The sequence below is a fragment of the Dipodomys spectabilis genome, unplaced genomic scaffold (genome assembly GCF_019054845.1).
Source record: "Dipodomys spectabilis isolate Male_0828 unplaced genomic scaffold, ASM1905484v1 ptg000085l, whole genome shotgun sequence".
NCBI classification, from domain to species: Eukaryota; Metazoa; Chordata; class Mammalia; order Rodentia; family Heteromyidae; genus Dipodomys; species Dipodomys spectabilis.
The window spans coordinates 9,112,532-9,130,651 of NW_024870762.1; the positions used below are offsets into that span (position 1 = coordinate 9,112,532).

At 37.4% G+C, this 18,120-nt stretch overlaps 1 protein-coding gene across 3 annotated transcripts in view; it reads right to left on the minus strand.

Moving 5' to 3' along the window:
* Positions 1–18,120, minus strand: part of Carmil1 (capping protein regulator and myosin 1 linker 1) — a 286,802-nt gene that overhangs the window by 53,958 nt on the left and 214,724 nt on the right. For all 3 annotated transcript variants that reach the window (XM_042683832.1, XM_042683831.1, XM_042683833.1), the window contains exons 25-27: positions 11,256–11,384; positions 9,558–9,689; positions 449–624 (exon numbers count right to left, since the gene is read on the minus strand). In XM_042683832.1, coding sequence (XP_042539766.1) covers positions 449–624; positions 9,558–9,689; positions 11,256–11,384 — 437 coding nt within the window. The remainder of the gene's footprint in view (positions 1–448; positions 625–9,557; positions 9,690–11,255; positions 11,385–18,120) is intronic.

An 18,120-nucleotide genomic window follows, 5' to 3' on the forward strand; every position in this document is an offset into this window, starting at 1 on the left:
TAACACTGCAGACACATCAAAATAAACCAGAAGGCAAACATGGCAAGGTCAGAGTGGGCCTCTGCCTATTTATAGGCAGTGTGTTTGCTCACAAAAAAAACCATGGTGATAGAAAGCAAACTGCCCTCAGCCTTCAAGCTAGTCATTTAGAAAGATGAAAGATAAACCCCAGAGGCAAACACAAGGAATTAAAAACACGTACACCCCTTTTAACTATAGAGCCCTTAAAAACAGCCTAAAACTAGGCTCTTCAGTAATGCATATAGATAGCCTTATTTTGGAAATGGTAAAACTACGCATTTATGCACAACTATATACATAGAGAGAGAGACAGTCTGCATACTAGATATGCCTAACACATTACATATGGATAAAAGCCACTCTTTCCAGCTGCCTCAACTGCATTCAGACACTGCAGCTCATTGCTTTATCAACAGTATAAACCTACCTAATTTTGTTAAGGATATCAATTCCAGACTGCTCCAACAGGACATTTTTAACAAAGGTACGTGGAATGGAAATCTTTTCAGTGCTGGCATGAATCAAGTCTTGTCGAATGTGGGCTTTTTTCATCACATTGGGACAAAGGTTCTCAGCGGCATCAACCATGGATTCGAGTAAAGCCTGCAATGCAGCAGAGTGCAGGAGAGATGATGACACTGCACCGGAGGCAGGACCGTAAAACTGAGAGGTGGTTATATACGACACAGAGCCTGAGAGTCCTGGGTGCGATCAAGGATTTTCAGCTGCCCCAGGGTGACTTTGTGAGCACTGGATGATCACCGATCTCAGGTAATCATTTTACGTCAGACACTTCTCACAACACACAAGCTTCCTGCTGCTATCTGAAGTGTTGTATTGAGAGGTGAAGTTAACAGAAAGCCATGAATGAGAGGATTAACAAATACGAAGATCCAGCCTTTGTGCACCAACTTACCACGCCAGAGTGTTCTCCCTGGTGCTAGAAAATAAACGTGCAGAGATGAACCTCAGATCTAAAAATATCTCTTAAAAAACTATCAGTTTTGAATGCATGTGAGTCTCAAATCACACAAACTCCAAATTAGGACAAAGCACTCAATAGCTCCATTAAGCCAGCAGCAGCAGAAAAATCAGAGAAACTACTGCCAATTTTAGATTCTTTTTTTTTTTTTTAAAGAAAAGCCTTAGTGTTAAGTAAAACAGTAATTATGATAACCACAATAAACAACATGAATAATAACAGACAAAACATTTACAGAACACTTTATAAACAACATTAATAGTAATAATCAAAACACATTTGTATTAACACTACAGAATCGAAGGAACATTTCTTCACATTTTCTCCTTTCAGCATCTTGGGGGACAGACAGCGCTTCTATTTCTGGGATCCTCGTTTTACAGTTAGGGAATGTGAGCTAAAGGAGGTTAAACAATTTGCCGGAGACAGATGATAGGACTGAAAAGCGTGGTAAGGACATTAGCCTTTGTGTCAGACCTGAGTTTGCAACCTGAGTGACAATAGGTGAAGTTACTGATCTCTAAGAACAAAAAGTTTTCTCTTCATAGGATTATTGAGGATTGAGTGATCCTACTTATGTAAAGGTTTCAGAGAATGTATAGCTCGCACTGGAAGAGCTCAGGATATTATAGGTCTGAGTAGTCATCTGATTTCTGAGACTACTCTTACTACTCTCTCCCCCACCCAGGAGTGCGGCTTGAATTCACGGTGTGGGTGCTGGCTTTCAGCTTTTTCACTAAAGGCTAGTGCTCTAGCCACAACTCCATGATTTTTAATGGTTAATTGGTCTCTCACAGACTTTTTGCCCAAGTAGGCTACAATCCTTATATCTCAGCCTCCTGAATAGCTAGGATTACAAGAGTGAGCCACTGACACTGGGCTGATTTCTAAGACTACTCTTAATGATTAAAAAAACAAACAAAGTAGATTTTTCAAAGACAGGCTGAGATGTTATTTCTGTTCTGGTGTAAGCAAGGACCTATCTAGGTTTGTAAATGAAAGACTAGCTGAGTCGTCTAGTTGCCCACATATTCATAGGCAAACTCCAACCCCATTAATAGAGCCTCTCATCATACCAGAATAAGCAACAAAATGGAAGGCTGTTCATAAGGATCTCCTAGAGCCCCGGGGAGAAGAGTAAAAGGCAACTGCCTCTAGAGAAGTTTAGAAAAGGCATTCCTATTTATTTATTTATTGCCAGTACTGGGGCTTATACTCAAGGCCTGGCTCTCTCCCACTTGAGCCACACCTTTTTGGTAGTTGAGATTAAGTCTCATGGACTTTCTAGCTGGGCTTTTAGACTAAATTACAGGCATGAGCCATTGGTACCAGGCAACCAATCCTATTTTGACAACTCTCTGTCCCTACTATAACTCTGTTCCAACCATCAATGATTTAATACATTATTCAAGAAAGCTCCTACACCATGCATCTGCAGGGGACAACAACACATCAGTTTTAAGACCAAGATAGTGTACTTTCTTCTTGGGCATAAACAAACATAATAGTACAACAAATCTGAGAAGAGCGACCTTGAGTAAAAATATTAGTCACCTATCAGCTGCATTGTGATTGCTCTTCCTGCTTGGCAGTGCTAATTCCCTTAGAATAAACTCCAGATGGAAAGAGGTGGTCTGCCTTCCAGTGCCAAGAAATTGCTGTGGGCTGTGAAGTGAGTTGAGGTAAGTAAATAAACAGATTTTGCACTGTCATCTAATCCAACTTTGCTCTAGAAATTCATGATCACATGGCTTGGGTCTTGTAAAAAAAAAAAAAAAAATGTCAGCTTGTCTTAGGGGATTTTTTTTTTTTCCTAGTCCTGGGGAGGGCCTGAGCTTCTTTTGCTCAAGACTAGCACTCTACCACTTGAGCCACAGCTCTACTTCCTGCCTTTTTTTTTTTTTTTGGTAGTTATTGGAAATAAAGAGTGTTATAGCCTTTCCTGCCTACGCTGGCTTTGAACCATGATCCTCAGTTCTCAGCCTCCTGAGTATCTAGGATTATGGTGTGAGCCACCAGCATCCAACTGCCTTAGGAATTTAATTCAACAAATATTTTGCTGTTAGGTCCCTTACCATGACCTATATTGTAACACTGACCAACCAACAATATAATATAGAATGTTCCACCCTGCAAAGTCATTTCATCCATGATTTCTTTCAATTCACAAAGTAGCAAATGAGGGTGATTTTTCATGACCCTATTTTATAAAGGAAGAAACTGGGGCAGAGAAGATAAATGACGTGCTAAAGGTCCCAAGCTTGTGGTTGGAACTGGGTAAATTGGGGCCTCAGGTCTTCTGTTTCCTTGTTTTCCTTTTCTAGTGGTCCTGTCCAATGTCTAAAGGAAACGCCACTCCTTTCTTTCTGCTTCACCCCCTATGCTTTTCCTCCCCTGCCAAGCCAGTGGTACCCAAAGCTGATGGTATATACTCTTTGATAGCAGGGCTGGGAGAAATATCACAGGACATGTAGCTTTCAGTCCAGGTTCTTAGACAGGATCCCCTTCCAAGTCCCACGGCCCTCTGTGCACCAAATCCTGTTCATCAATATCCACCCTTTCCGTGGCTTTCAATGACTACTTTTGCTCCAATGCAACTCAAGTAAACATGTTATCTATAATACAGCAGGGTGTTTAAAGGAAATGCCATTGGCCTGGCCAATGCCTGTGACAACCAAAACTAACCTAGCACTTCCTTCTAATGACCTCTAAGAATGTAATAGTGCAGCTGTTTCAGTGGCTTCATTAGAAATTTTTAGCATGCATGCTATATTTCATGTCTAAAGCAACATTCTCCAACAGAACATCTGGGAGGAGTTTCTGTGCTAGCCAATTGAGGATCACTAGCCCTGTAGGACTACTTAAGTACCTGGAATTTGAATTTCACATTTTATTTGATTTTAATTTAAATAAACTATGGCTAATGGATAACATTAGGCTTAATATTTCACTTTTAATTAAGGACAGTGGGAAGTTTTAACTTACTTCATTATGACTTACAAACTCATTTCTAGCACTGTGTTTGCTTTTTCTTATAAACACTTTGGACATGAATGCTGGTTCTACAACAGCATGTTTCTAATTAAGCCACAATTGACTTCCCCTGCTCCCTAGTCTTTCTTGCAGATCAGATCTTTTCCTTTCTCCCAAAGTGTATCCTTTGGCTTTCTTTTTTTTTTAATGTCACCTAATGACAGTAAAGTATCTAGCTGTATCTAGTATCTGGTTTTGTTTGTTGTTTTTAATGAAAATACCTTTATCTAGTCCTCATTCACAAATATTAGGTCCAATAAATATACAGTTTGCAGGTCCTCTCAGAACTCTGGGAATATTATTCCATTGTTTCTTGTCTTTAACGGTTGAGAAGTAAGCTGTCAGTTTTTGGTACAGGGACTGAACTGGAGGCACTATGCTTACCAAGCAGTTGGCATCAGTCCTTTTGTTTTTAATCTGTTTACCAGATGGTTACATGCTATCTTTTGCTTAGGTTGGTTTTGAACACGATCTATCACTGCCTAATGAATAGCTGATTGTAATCAGCTGGTTTGAACATGGGCTTTTATAATCAATTACAAAAAGCTTCCCCATCTCTCACCTTGGACTCCTTTTGAGACCTCTTCTTCAGTGTTCCACTTTTCATGATGATAACTCGCTAGACATAGGTTTGCTTTAGTTGCTTGGGCTTCACAGGGCTTCCTGAAACCCATCTCTGAATATCTCAGCTACCATCTCTTTAAAAATTGCCTTCTCCCATTTTCTTTCCCTCTGGAAAGCTAAACCAGGCTAAATTTACTCTACCCATCTTTCTGCATTTTTCTTATATATTCTTCATTTTGTTAGTCTGTGTTTTATTACCTTCAGACATCTTGCAATGAGTAAGGTCCTGAATTTGAAAGGTATCAATCAGATTTTATTTTTCTAATGATAGTCGGGAGGGTGTGTGTGGCTTTGTCTAGAGCTGGCCTTGGATAGCAATCCTTCAACCTCCACCTCCCACTCAGCTGGTATAGGCCACCACATCTGGCTCAGTTATTTTAAAAAGGTATTGCTAACTTTTTGCTTCAGGCTGGCTTTGAACCATGACCATCCCACCTCTAGATGTATATTTCTTAATTGTAAAAAATGACTATTAGTACTGAAGAAATCTATATAATATGCGTAAAACAAATTGGATTAATATCTTATGATGTCAGCTATACTCATGCACTCTGAAGCAAGCCGATGACTTGCAAATATAAGTTCCAAACCAAAATGTTCTGAAAACTTTCATCCTCTTGCTTTGGGAACATAAAATGTAGGAAAAGGAAAACTTAGAGAACTCTCTCTCTTAGCCAAACTGAGTTAATACTTGACAAAATGCCACCTAAACCCTTCAGGTCTCATATCCTAAGTAAATCTGAAATTTACCAGGGAAGTATTTCACCATGTAAGTCCTGAGTGAAGTCAAGAATTTCTCAGGCCAAAACAAACACCCTGAATTTTAAATCCAGAAGGGAAAAAAATGCAAGTTTCCTTATGTTAAAACACTCAAATCCCATTACTACATTTACTATATTACTCCAGGAGTAAATGTCAGAATAAAAAGACAGAGAAAAGGAGACTTGTTATTCTAAAACACTTAAGACAAGCTGGTCCTAAGAAAACATCACCTCATTCAAGAAGTTTCTCCTGACTTAATGCTCCTGTAAGAAGTCTAGGCTTCTTTGGCCATTTCTTTTGCTTTCTGAAATAATACTTTTGAAAGATGGCTCAAAGAGCTACTTGAACTTTTTCCTCATCCAACATTTAAAATGCTCATTATGGGCTACAAAACAAAATGATCAAGATTAAATGCCCTGATTATCATAAGACAAAATAATTTTGTACAAGGCAACTTCATCATAAGAAACTTAGGCAACAACCACAATAGCTTAATAGCTATATACATATGCTCATATAAAATGATGCTAATCAAAATGAACTCCAAGATATGCAAACAAGAGGTTTGTTTTTGTTTGTTTGTTTTAATGTACTTTGTGACATTATTTCTTTTTCTTTCATTTTTTTCCCCTTTGGTTTATCCCCTGTTGTCACTGTTTTTTATTTTGGTACCCTGTGTCTTGTATGTACATTTATTTGATTTGGGGAAGGAAAGGAGAATAATAAAATGGTGAGAAAAAGGACAAAGGGTGTACCAATGCAACAGTGATACTCACAAGACACTGTGATGGATATGAACTTTACAATTTGAGGGGGAGGAAAAGTGGGAGAAAAACAAGGAAGGAGGTAATAATGTTTGAAAAGAAATGCACTCATTACCTTACTTCTATAACTGTCACCCCTCTATACATCACCTTTACAATAAAATATATTTTTAGAAAATACATTTATTTCAGTATGTGCTTATAGCACATACTGAAGCCATGTGCAAATCCAGGACACAAGTCTAGGCCTTCCCTTTACTTTTCTTCCATTCTCTATAATATTTTTTTTTACATAATAACAATTATCTTTATTGTGAAATAATGAACCCAGGTTAGCGCTTGCTCATTTAATATAATTCTAGAAATTAGGAAATTTGATATTAGTGAAATAAGTAAGGATTATCATTGTTTAACAAAAATTAAATGCTGCTTGTATTTAAAAAAAAATTCCTTATATAATTTTAAGAAAACCAATGCAGGGTAACTATAAATAGAAAATGGATTGTTTTCCAAACAGTAAAAGCTATTCATTTGTCAGATAAACTGGAAGAAAACAGAAACAAAACAAACTGCCTATGGCCTGTGAAATTAAACATGTGCGTGGGTGAGGGAAAATGAAGAAGGAACATTTGATTAAGAAGTTCTTATTCACGGAAGTGGCGCTGTGGCTCAAGTGGTAGAGCGCTCGCCTTGAGCTGAAGAGCTGAAGGACAACGCCCAGGCCCAGAGTTCAAGCCCCACGACCGGAAAAAAAAAAAAAGAAATAAAGAAGTTCTTATTCACTTTTATCATGATGGATATTCCCAAAGATAAAGAAGCCTAAAATTCAGAAGGTCAGAGAATATTGAAAATGGGGGTAGGTGAGGTGGGTAGATATGAGGAACAAGCCATCCTCACTGGGCATGGAGAAATTAGTGAGACTAAGAGAAAAGTACATTAATGTGCTTGCAAATAAGAAAATAGCAGATGAATGCTAAACATTTAACAAGGCGTCAGAAAAGCCAATGACAAAAAAAAAATAGAGAATGCCTATTTACAGTAAAATCTTTGAGATGCTATATATTACATTATCTCAGGTTTGTTTTTTTAATGCATTTTTAAATGTATTGTTTCTTCAGATACCAGCCTTCTAGCCCCTCCCTAGAAAACCTAACTTTGTATGTCACAAAGTACAAGAATACAGAAGGCAGGGGGATCATCTCTGAGTTAGACCTCTTGGAGCAGCAATTGATAGTTTGAAGCTGTTTGACAGGAAAGGTCACCATACAATGCTTTATGCTGATTTAAATGTCAGCCAAATCTGACTATGTAAGAAAATCTCACAAATACTTTAAAGGAAAAGCAAACATTAGGTAATGAACATGTAATTTACAACAAAAGAAATACCAATTGATGATACAGGTACTTGATATATCAATGAATATTAAAGAAATTCAAAAGACAGAGATTATTTATAGTCCTATTACATTACAAAGATTAAATGTGATATGCTAAAAGTGTAGCCAAAAGAATAATTGTCTGTATTGCTGGACCCAAGTTTGCAAGTGTGTATGAAAGTATAAAATATATATAGTATTTTACCTAGAAGTATCACTTATAGGAAGTAAAATTAATCAGAAATTAGAGAATAAATTATGACAGTGCAGCTATACAAAAGAATACCATGTAGTTATAAAAACTAACATTTAGGGCTGGGAAGGTGGCTCAGTGGTAGAGCGCTTGCCTTGCATGCATGAGGCCCTGGGTTCAATTCCTCAGCATCACATAAGCAAAAAGAAAAAGAGCCGGAAGTGGCACTGTGGCTCAAGTGGTAGAGTGCTAGCCTTGAGCTGAAGAGCTGAGGGACAGCGCCCAGGCCCAGAGTTCAGGCCCCACGACCGGACCCCCCTCCCCCCCCCCCCCCAAAAAAAAGAAAAACTAACATTTATACTGCTAGAACTGCATTCATGACATGATGCCAAATATAAACAGTGACTACTAATCATTATGTATAGTATAATCACATAGATGTAATATTTTCTATGTAGGTACAGAATGTCTCAAAATGCACTAAATTATTAACAGTGATAAAAAAACTGCTGGGATTTTTGGTGATTTTTTTAACCTTTCTTTTAAAAATATACTTGCAGGTATAATTTAACTTTTTGCACTCAGAAATAAATAAAGCTGATTTGAAGTATCTTAAGAAAAACCTTCCATATTTTGCTTTTCATGGCAGATAGAAGTTCTATTAGGAAGTATATGGTGTACGAATCCCTTCCTACTCTTTGAATTAAAAATAATCCAATTGCCAGGTGCTGGTGGCTCCCACCTGCAGTCTTAGCTACTCAGGAGGAGGCTGAGATCTGAGGATCGTGGTTTGAAGCTATCCTAGTCAAGACAAATCCACAACTCTCCTGTCCAATTAACCAGCCAAAAGCAAGAAGATGTGGCTGAAGTAGTAGAGTAAAAACAAGCGAAGTGTGACTGAAAAACCAAGTTCAAGCCCTGTAGTGACATCAATAAATAAAAAGATTTACAGTTCACGAAAATAAAAATGGCACTTGAGTCTCTCTGTAAAAGATGCTTAGTAAGACAGAGACTTAAAACTCGTAAATTCTACAACATTTTCTACTCAGTTAACTTAATTTTCAAAGAGAATAATTAGCATATTATGAAGCTATTACTGAGTTGCACATCAAATCCCTATGAGCTCCAGCAATTGTGCTCTCAAAAGAAAATAGACCAAATAATGACAGCAATGTAGAGACAGTTTTGAAAGACATCCTTGAAAGACAGATGAGAAATTATGAAACTTTTCTGAATATGGAAATTCTTGAGTGCAGCTGCTTTGAAAAATTACCTTATGAAAAATCTAATCTTAACTTAATATACCTTCCTCTAAAATTCTAGAAACCTCAGTTTACTTTTTGTCCTAGCCAGTAAACCTACAGCAGATCCCTGTTACTTTGGGTTCACTTCATCTCCCAACTGGAGTTCTGTCAATATTACTGTCTAGCAGCCTAATGTCAGAATTCCTATTACATCTAGATACCATAAGCATAGCTGCTATCATCTTTTCTATTCTCCAAATCAAATGCACTAACAGATTTTTTTTAAATCAAAGCAAACTTGTCTTTGTGCCTACAGTCAATTTCAACCATTTTCCTTATATTATGGACAATTAGTGTATTAAATTAAGTCAGAAGTTATTCCAAAGCAGATAAAGCAGGAATATACATAGAAGTTCAACTTTTACTACACATTCATCTGCACAGCAATTGTGTACACACACACACACACACACACTCCCCTAAAACACAAGTAGCTATGACTATAATATACAGTCAAATCATAGTATTTTTATTTTCAAAATAATAAAACCCACAGACCTTTAGTTGTTCATCTACAACTCTTGTAACTTCTCCAGCCATTGATTCCAGCGTCTCTTGAATTGGATTGGATAATGAGCCACTGGCTCCTGCCCAAGACATACCACCAACATGGTATAAATTTGGTAACAACTGTAACAAAAATAATAGGTAACCTTTCTCCAGTTGAAAAAGTATTTCAATAAATAACAAAACCACTGCAGTGAAAAGGTGAAGTATTATTAAAGATCATCATAGTCAAAGCTTCTTTATACAGATTAATAAACTGAGGTCCAAACTCTATGAACATTCATTGTTATTCAATAAATCACAACTAGCCTAAGAATTCATATACTGGCATTGGAAGACCTTTACTTGACCACTTCTGTCATTCAGCACCTTAGAAATCTTTGTGCCGTTGTGTCCTTATCTGGAGCGTGAGAGTTGAGTCATTTTAATCACACTCTGTCACCAAAAGTTTAGGGGTTTGCCATACCAAGTAAGTCTCCAATTCTCTTCAGATAACAACTGAGTATCTTATAATTCAGTTCTACTCTGGGTCTATCTGCCTGGAGTTAATGTCAGATCCCATGTAAGAAAGCTCAGCCCCATTGGACTGTCCCGACTCTTCAGTTTACAGCCACAAATCATTTGTCATCAGTTGGTATGTCTGACTATGAATTCAGGAGTTCCCACAACATACACTTCAGGTTCAATTACTTATCACAATGACCCAGAGAACCTAGGGTAGAAATTTGCTATCACTGTTTTTTTTTTTTAAAAGAACACAACTCAGTAATAGACAAATGGAAGTCATGTAGAGGCATAGAGGACTTCCATGCCCTCTCCACATAGGTATGCAACCTTCTTAGCACCAATCCAACAAGTTATTGGTATACCACTATTTAGATATTTTATGAAAGTTCCACTACAGAGGTATGGCTGATCAAATCATTAGTCATTGGTGACTGAATCCAATCTCCAGTCTGCCTAAGTTTACAGAAAGTTTAGAGGAAGAGCTGAAAGTTCCAATGCTTTAATCACATAGTTTGTTCCTCTAGGGACTCACCAAGTTCTCTAAGAGGATAAACTCTGAGATGCTAAAAGGCACATGTTATCAGTAACAAAAGATGTTCCCACCACCTCTATCATTCAGGACATTGCAGGGGCCTTAGGGACAAACATAAATATACATTTCTTATTGTACCACAGAAGCATTAAACTAACTTGCATGTTCCTCTCATTAATGATCCACAATGATTACATGATCCTAATAGCAGAATGAAGAACAGGTGCAAGGTTTCATTAATTCCTGATTAATCCCTTTTCTATTAAGTCACACTTGGGGAACCAAACCCTAACAAAAATAATAGAAGCTCCCCTTTAGAGTTGACAAAAGAGAGTTTCACGTAATCAGCTTAGAAGTAAAATAATTTAAGTGAATTATTACTCAGTTAAACTATAACCACTTATCAGTTCTTCAAGGCTCAATTATACTCTCTGTATATCACATTGACTCTCTGTTTTATTATCTTACATTTTCATTATTGGTAATCTTCCCAGGCACAGAAAGAAGAAAAAGATTAATTCAGTTCATTCGCCACTTGTTAATAACTTTAGAATACAGTAGAAAGGTAAAGAAAGTTGGAACCAGTTTCTAAAATTTAATTTTGACATCTTATTAAACAAGACCCTCACAAAGCCTGAAGTGACACTCACCGTTTTAGAGTTCTTAGCATCACGCATGAGCCGTTCTGCTGATTTTAAGTCTTCCTGGATAGCATCTCCCCCACAATTTCGTAAGGAGTTGAGATGATCTTGTACTTTCACACATATCCTGTCAATCATCTTCACCACACCAGAAAAACATCCAGATCAACCAAGTTGAGGTTGAGATGAGAAGAAAAACGAAGAAAAGAAGATGAACATTCCCATACACAGAATGCATGAAGATGAATATATCTAACTGAATCTTCAATACTGCAGCTTATAACTAGTTATTCATTACTAGTTATTCATTAGTTTACCTATTCATGTAAGAAACCTTTGGCAACATTATCTCCAGAAAAAAGATCTACAGCATCTAGGTTTCTTTCCTGCCTTAAGAAAAAGGCAGCACATAAAAATAAACACATCTCTATTCTAAATCTTGTAGCTACTCAATAATATGCTGCTAGACAATAATTTCCCTTCAAAACTTTTAAAAAACATTTTTAGTAACACATTAATTGTGGGGTTTTACTGTGACATTGCCATACATAATTCTAATGTGCCTTCATCAAACGCACCCTTCTTATTGCTCTCTTCCCCACTTCCCCACTGTCAAAGTGATTTCAACAGGTTTTGTCATTTATTTTCATACATACAAAGTATAATCATACACCCCCCTCCTTTACCCTTCTTTGTTCACCCTTTCCCCTCTACTAGTACCCAACCCTCAACAGGAAGTATTTTACATTCCAGTCACTCAGTGTGTATTAATTGTTCAAGAGAGAGTTCCACCATGGTCTCTCTCTCTCTGTCTCTCTCTGTCTCTGTCTCTCTCTCTCTCTCCTTCTCATGTACACATGCACACACATATACATACATATAACACACACACATACTACATTAACTAGATGAACGCCTTTATTATTCTCTCTTTCCCCATCCCTTCTACCCATCTAATATTCAATAGCTTTCTATGAGTTTTGTAGCACCGTAATTTCATGTACAGATGCAATAGAGTTCAATATTATTCCTCTCTTCCATTTTCTTCTCCTTTATTAACCTTTATGAGCTACCCCTCTGGCACACAGAGTGGGAGGTACTGAGAAAGCAAATGTGTAATGTGGGAGGTACTGAGAAAGCAAATGTGTGATGTGGAGACAACTAGACTATAACGCGAATTGCCTATTGGTCCCAATATTAATCAGAACATCTTCTGGAAAATGACATGTTAAAAATCAATTCAACTACACCAAGTTTCTATTTCAACTAAGGTCTCCCTCTCAGGCCAACTATACTTGAATCATTTTCGCTTCATTGTGGAGACAGAGCTCTTGTAAAAGGTTAATAACCTTCTCTCTGTTCTTTCAGGAATAGATCAGTTGCAACACTGGGTTGTCATCAAGTAAAATTTCCCCTTGTGTCTTGTCTCTTCTACATGTTCCTACTTGCTCTTTTGCTTCCCATCTTGCCCTCATCCTGGTGTCATGCTCTTGGACTTCCCAGCCTCCAGAAGTATAGGCCAAACTTCCATTCTTTTTTTCCCTAGTGTTAGGGCTTGAACTCAGGACCTGGGCACTTTCCTTGAGCTTTTGCTGAAGGCTAATGCTCTACCACTTGAGCTACAGTGCCACTTCCTTAAACTTCTATTCTTTATTCATCATTGTATAGGCCAAAGTATACTTCTACTCTTTATAAGTCACCCAGGGATGGGAAGGGGAAACAAAGGAGGAGGCAACAATGCTTGATAAGAAATGTACTCATTTCCTTGCCCATGTAATTGTAACCCCTCTGTAGAGTACTTTCACAATAAAAAAAAAAATATATATATATATATATATATATATAATAAAAATAAATAAATCACCCAGGTTTGGGTATGCTGTTATAGCTACAGGACATAGACTAAGACAGAAAGCAAAGAGCCTGAAGAAAAGGACAATAACAGTATGACTTAAAGGTTTTCTCCAGTATTTTCATCAGAACTATAGTTTGTCTACTGCATGTTCTCAGTAATTGTTCATTTCTTCAGAAATTTTATATGTCTAGAGTCCTATCCTGTTTGATAACTCATTCATCAGGAGACAGTCTGATCAGACTCTTTGGGCTAAATTTTATTTTCTCTATTTAGTATGAATAATTTAATAATACAATTATTGAAAGTCTGCCCTTCCAATTCAGTAGTTTCAAAACAATATAAACTTTACCATACTACTTAGAAGACTTAAGAGTCTGATTATAGGGGCTGGGAAGATGGCTCAGTGGCAGAGTGCTTGCCTCGCATGCATGAGGCCCTGGGTTTGATTCCTCAGCACCACACAAGCAGAAAAAGCCAGAAGTGGCACTGTGGCTCAAGTGGTAGAGCACTAGCCTTGAGCTGAAGAGCTGAGGGACAGCGCCCAGGCCCAGAGTTCAGGCCCCACACCCGACAAAAAAAAAAAAAAGTCTGATTGATTACAGAGCCCAGATCTACTTGCTGCAATGTTGACTCTTTTCTTTCTTTCGTTCCTTCCTTCCTCCCTCTTTTCCCTCCCTCCCTCCCTTCCTTCCCTCCACCCTTCCTTTCTTCCTTTCTTGCTTCCTCCCTTCCTTCCTCCCTCCTCCCTCCCTTACTTCCTCTCCCCCCCCCCATTTGTCTTTAATAAAATCAGTCTTATAACATTTAGCCTCTCTTTTTTGGTACATCAAAAAGAGAATCTGTGGGGAAAAAATCACATTCAAAGCATATATCCTGCTGATAAGGGTCAATAACACCAAGGTTACTGCAGTAAGTGTAGTATGATGTACTGCGCTATATAAGTGAACTATCTTAAGATTCCACAGAGAAAAAAAGTTCTATGCCTAAAGCTTCTAAAACTCTTTTCAACTAAAATTTACACAGGAAAGTCAAGTAGGGATCACATCTAACTTTCCACATTTATACAAGATCTTGAATAGAGCTATCTACCTCTTAAAATTCTTAATTGCTATATAACCTAGCTCTTCTATCATATTGATCTGTACTTGATGAAACCAAAAATGATCATCAATAATTCATAGCTTACTAAGAATGCACTCCTAACTTCAAGAGACAAATGAATCACATACTAAAAAAAGGAACACTGTACATCTGGGGCCACAAATGGCCCATCTAAAAGGCATGTGGATGTGGCATTATAAAGTTTATCATCGTTAATAGCCATCAACAGACTGAAGACTCTCCTGAAATTTGACATTAAGTGTTCACCAAGGAGAGAAGATTTAGATGAACCCATTGAAAAACATCTTTAAGTGGAACACTTTAAAATCATGTCCAAAAGGAACATAAAAATTTAGTTCCTTAATTCAAATGACATAAAAATCTCATGTCTTTAAGGTTGTTCTGAGTATGAACTCAATTAAGTTTAGCACAATGAAATAGAGCACATGCAGATGCCAGAGTCCAAGGCATGGATAAAATAAACTACTTAACATCAAATCGAATGATGACACAGGGGACAAACTAAACACTTTGAAGACAGGAAATCACTAAGTTTGACTTACAGTTAATAAAGTACATACTCAAATTGTGAAAAATAAAAAAGAATAAATGCTAAAAAATTATGAACTCTTGAGTTATTCATCAGAAGAATTCTTGGTAGATGAATGGTTTTGGGCTTTTGAGTTTAACCTTACTTCTTCCTTGAACCCTGGTGTTCAATTTTCTTTAAAAAAAATGCAACCAAGAAAAGATGTTGTCTCTCATAGTTTCAGAAGCTCCTCTCTATCTAAGGAAATATACACTCTGTCATTATCATAACCTTTTTTATTTCATATACTTATTTTTGTTCTGGTACCAGGACTTGAACTCAAGGCCAGCACACTCCCTTCAGATTTTTCACACATGGCAGGCACTCTACCACTTGAGTCACACGTATACTTCTGGCTTCTTGCTGGTTAACTGGATCCGAGTCTCACAGACTTTTCTGCTTGGGCTGGCCTCAAACTGTGATCCTCAATCTCAGTTTCTCCAGTAGCTAGAATTTCAGATGTGAGCGACGGGGCCTCGTTAATCTTTGGGTCCTGATCTGTCTTCCTATGACGTTCCCACAGTTTCCGTATCTTCTCCTTGAGAATATCTTGAACAGTCACACACTTTCTTGAGAGTCAGCTAACTTCTTTGGTGACCACAGCACACAGCAATTTCATATTATATATTATCCTTGTTGGCAAATGCTTTGGTTTTGTTTTCTTTCAGATAGGCAGTGTTATTGAACTCAAGTTTATGATTTAAAACTATTAGTAATGAAGGTCAGTGTTGGTTACTCATAACTTGTTACAACTGTTCTAAGTACCAGACAACAGTTTGTTCATGGAAAAACTTTTATCTTCCTATATGTATATTTCTGTATTCAGGAAAAATACACGGAACACCTGGCACTAAAGACAGACAGTCCTGAAGAAGTATATCCTTGCTATCAAACACCTTAAAAACAGAAATGGAGGGCTTGGGGCACAGTTCAAGTGGCAGTACTAGAACATAAAATCCATAGACCTGGAAAGAAATTTCACAGTAACAAAATATAAAATGCCACACAATACAATATCCATAAGAACATGAACATTTGTTTTCTTCACTGATATGATTTCTTGTTTCTTTCAATAATGTCTGACATATAATTGACTCCTATTACGTGTTTATTCAATGATAAATGAATTGCAGGAGTTTCTAAGAAATCTCACCCAACATGATACCAGCTTGAAGCCAAAGACAGTTTCTTAGCTAGCTTGAATGATTTCTACAGATTAAGCAAGAAATTTTCTGTTTGCTTTTTTGTTCGTTTTGTTTTTTTGAGATGGGACCTTGCTATGTTGCTCAAGCTGGCTTAAAACTCCTGGTTTAAGTAATCCTCCTAACTCAGTTTCTCAAATACTAGGATTACAGACATGTGCTATTGTGCCTGGTTAAGAGAAGAGACTAGGCAAAAGGATGAACACATGTAGCAACATATCCATATACTTGTGACTCCTCTGATTTCCTGGTTAGAGTGGAAGGACCTTCCAATGGGAGAGCAGGTTGGACCACTGAAGGCAAATGGTATGGGACTGCAGCACAGTAGTCTACACACAGTATAGAGGCTAGCAACAGAAATAGAAAGACAAAGAATGGCTGTAAAAGATGCTTCATAGGTAAAAGGCCAGGCCCTAATAGCCATGAGATGAGAACAGCAAATGAAGAGAGCAAAATAACTCCCAGGGTCTAGCAATGATGTGAGAAAAAGAAATGGAAAAATCAGTTCAATAAGATGAGTTTTGTCTTACTAAGCCTATTATCTTAGAAGGCCTTTTAGATAGAAATGCTAAAAAAGGAACTAGAAAGGTGAGATGCCTTAGAGAGAAAAGAAACACAAGGGTTATTTCTGGAGTTCTCCACAGACAAAAGTTAAAGAAACATCAGTAGATCAGATAGCCAAATGGCAGAATGCTAAGTACAAAGCATTGGGAAAATGTGCTAACAAGATGAAAGAATAAAGTTTCAAGTAGAAATAATGACAAGATACAACACAAGAATGGAAGAAACAGACACAAAATGGTACACTATTGAATGAACAGAGACGTGAGTTTAGGTAAGGAAAAGTGGTCAGTAATAAGATGGTACCTGTAATAATAAAACTAATGACAATAAACAACATTTACCAGTGAGTGGGTCAAATATTTTTTATGCATTATTTCAAGTAATCATTGTAGTATCTTCTGAGTCAGGGTTATCATCCTTTCTATTTTCACAGAAGCAAAAAATGTTAGGAAATGACTAATGTAAGTTCATAAAGGTAGGGAACAACAGAGTCTGGATTCAAATCTGGGGCACTTGACTTGAGTGTTCAAGTTGCTAACTATACTCCTTCCTCTCATCAAAAGATGGAAGTAAAAGTTGGGCTTGGTAGCTCACAAATGTAATCCAAGTTATTCAGGAAGCTAAGATCAGGCAGATGGTAGCTTGACGCCAGTCTGGGTACAAAGTTAGTGAAACCATCATGCCACTAATAAAAAGCTGGCTGAGTTGGAATGTGCCTGTTATCTCAAGTACATGAGATGCATAAAAAGAAGGATTATGGTCCAAGCAGGATTGGACAGAAAATGAGAATCTAAAGTAACTAGTGCAAAAAGGGCTCAGATGCAGTTTAATGGTATAGCACCTGCAAGTGTAAGGCCCTAAGTTCAAACCCAGTACCACTACCAATAATAATAATAGTAACAACAATAATAAATTAAAAGATGAAAGATTTTTTTAAAAGCTGTAGGACTTAGTGATGAGGAAGTCATGGGCAAACCATTTCAGCAGGCAAAGACAAGGAATCATGTTTCCAAAGGTTAAAGAAACAACAGCTCGATTAACAAATGGGCTAAAGACTTGAAGAAAGACTTACTTCTCTGAAGAAGAAATAAGAATGGCCAATAGACATATGAAGAAATGCTCAACCTCTCTAGCCATAAAAGAAATGCAAATCAAGACAATGCTGAGATTCTACCTGACCCCAGCTAGAATGCCTATAATCAAGAAATTTAATGACAACAGATGCTGGAGGGGATGTGGCCAAAAGGGAACCCTATTGCATTGTTGGTGGGAGTGTAAACTTGTTCAACCACTCTGGAAAGCAGTATAGAGGTTCCATAGAGCTCCCTTATGACCCAGCAATCCCACTTTTGGGCATTTACCCAAAGGATCACAAACAAGGTCATACCAAAGCTACCAGCATAACCATGTTTATTGCAGCATTATTTACCATAGCTAAGATATGGAATCAACCCAGATGTCCCTCAGTAGATGAATGGATCAAGAAAATGTGAGATATAGATATTGATATATAAATTCTATACCTCTATCAGAAAAAAATGACATTGCCTCTTTTGTTAGGAA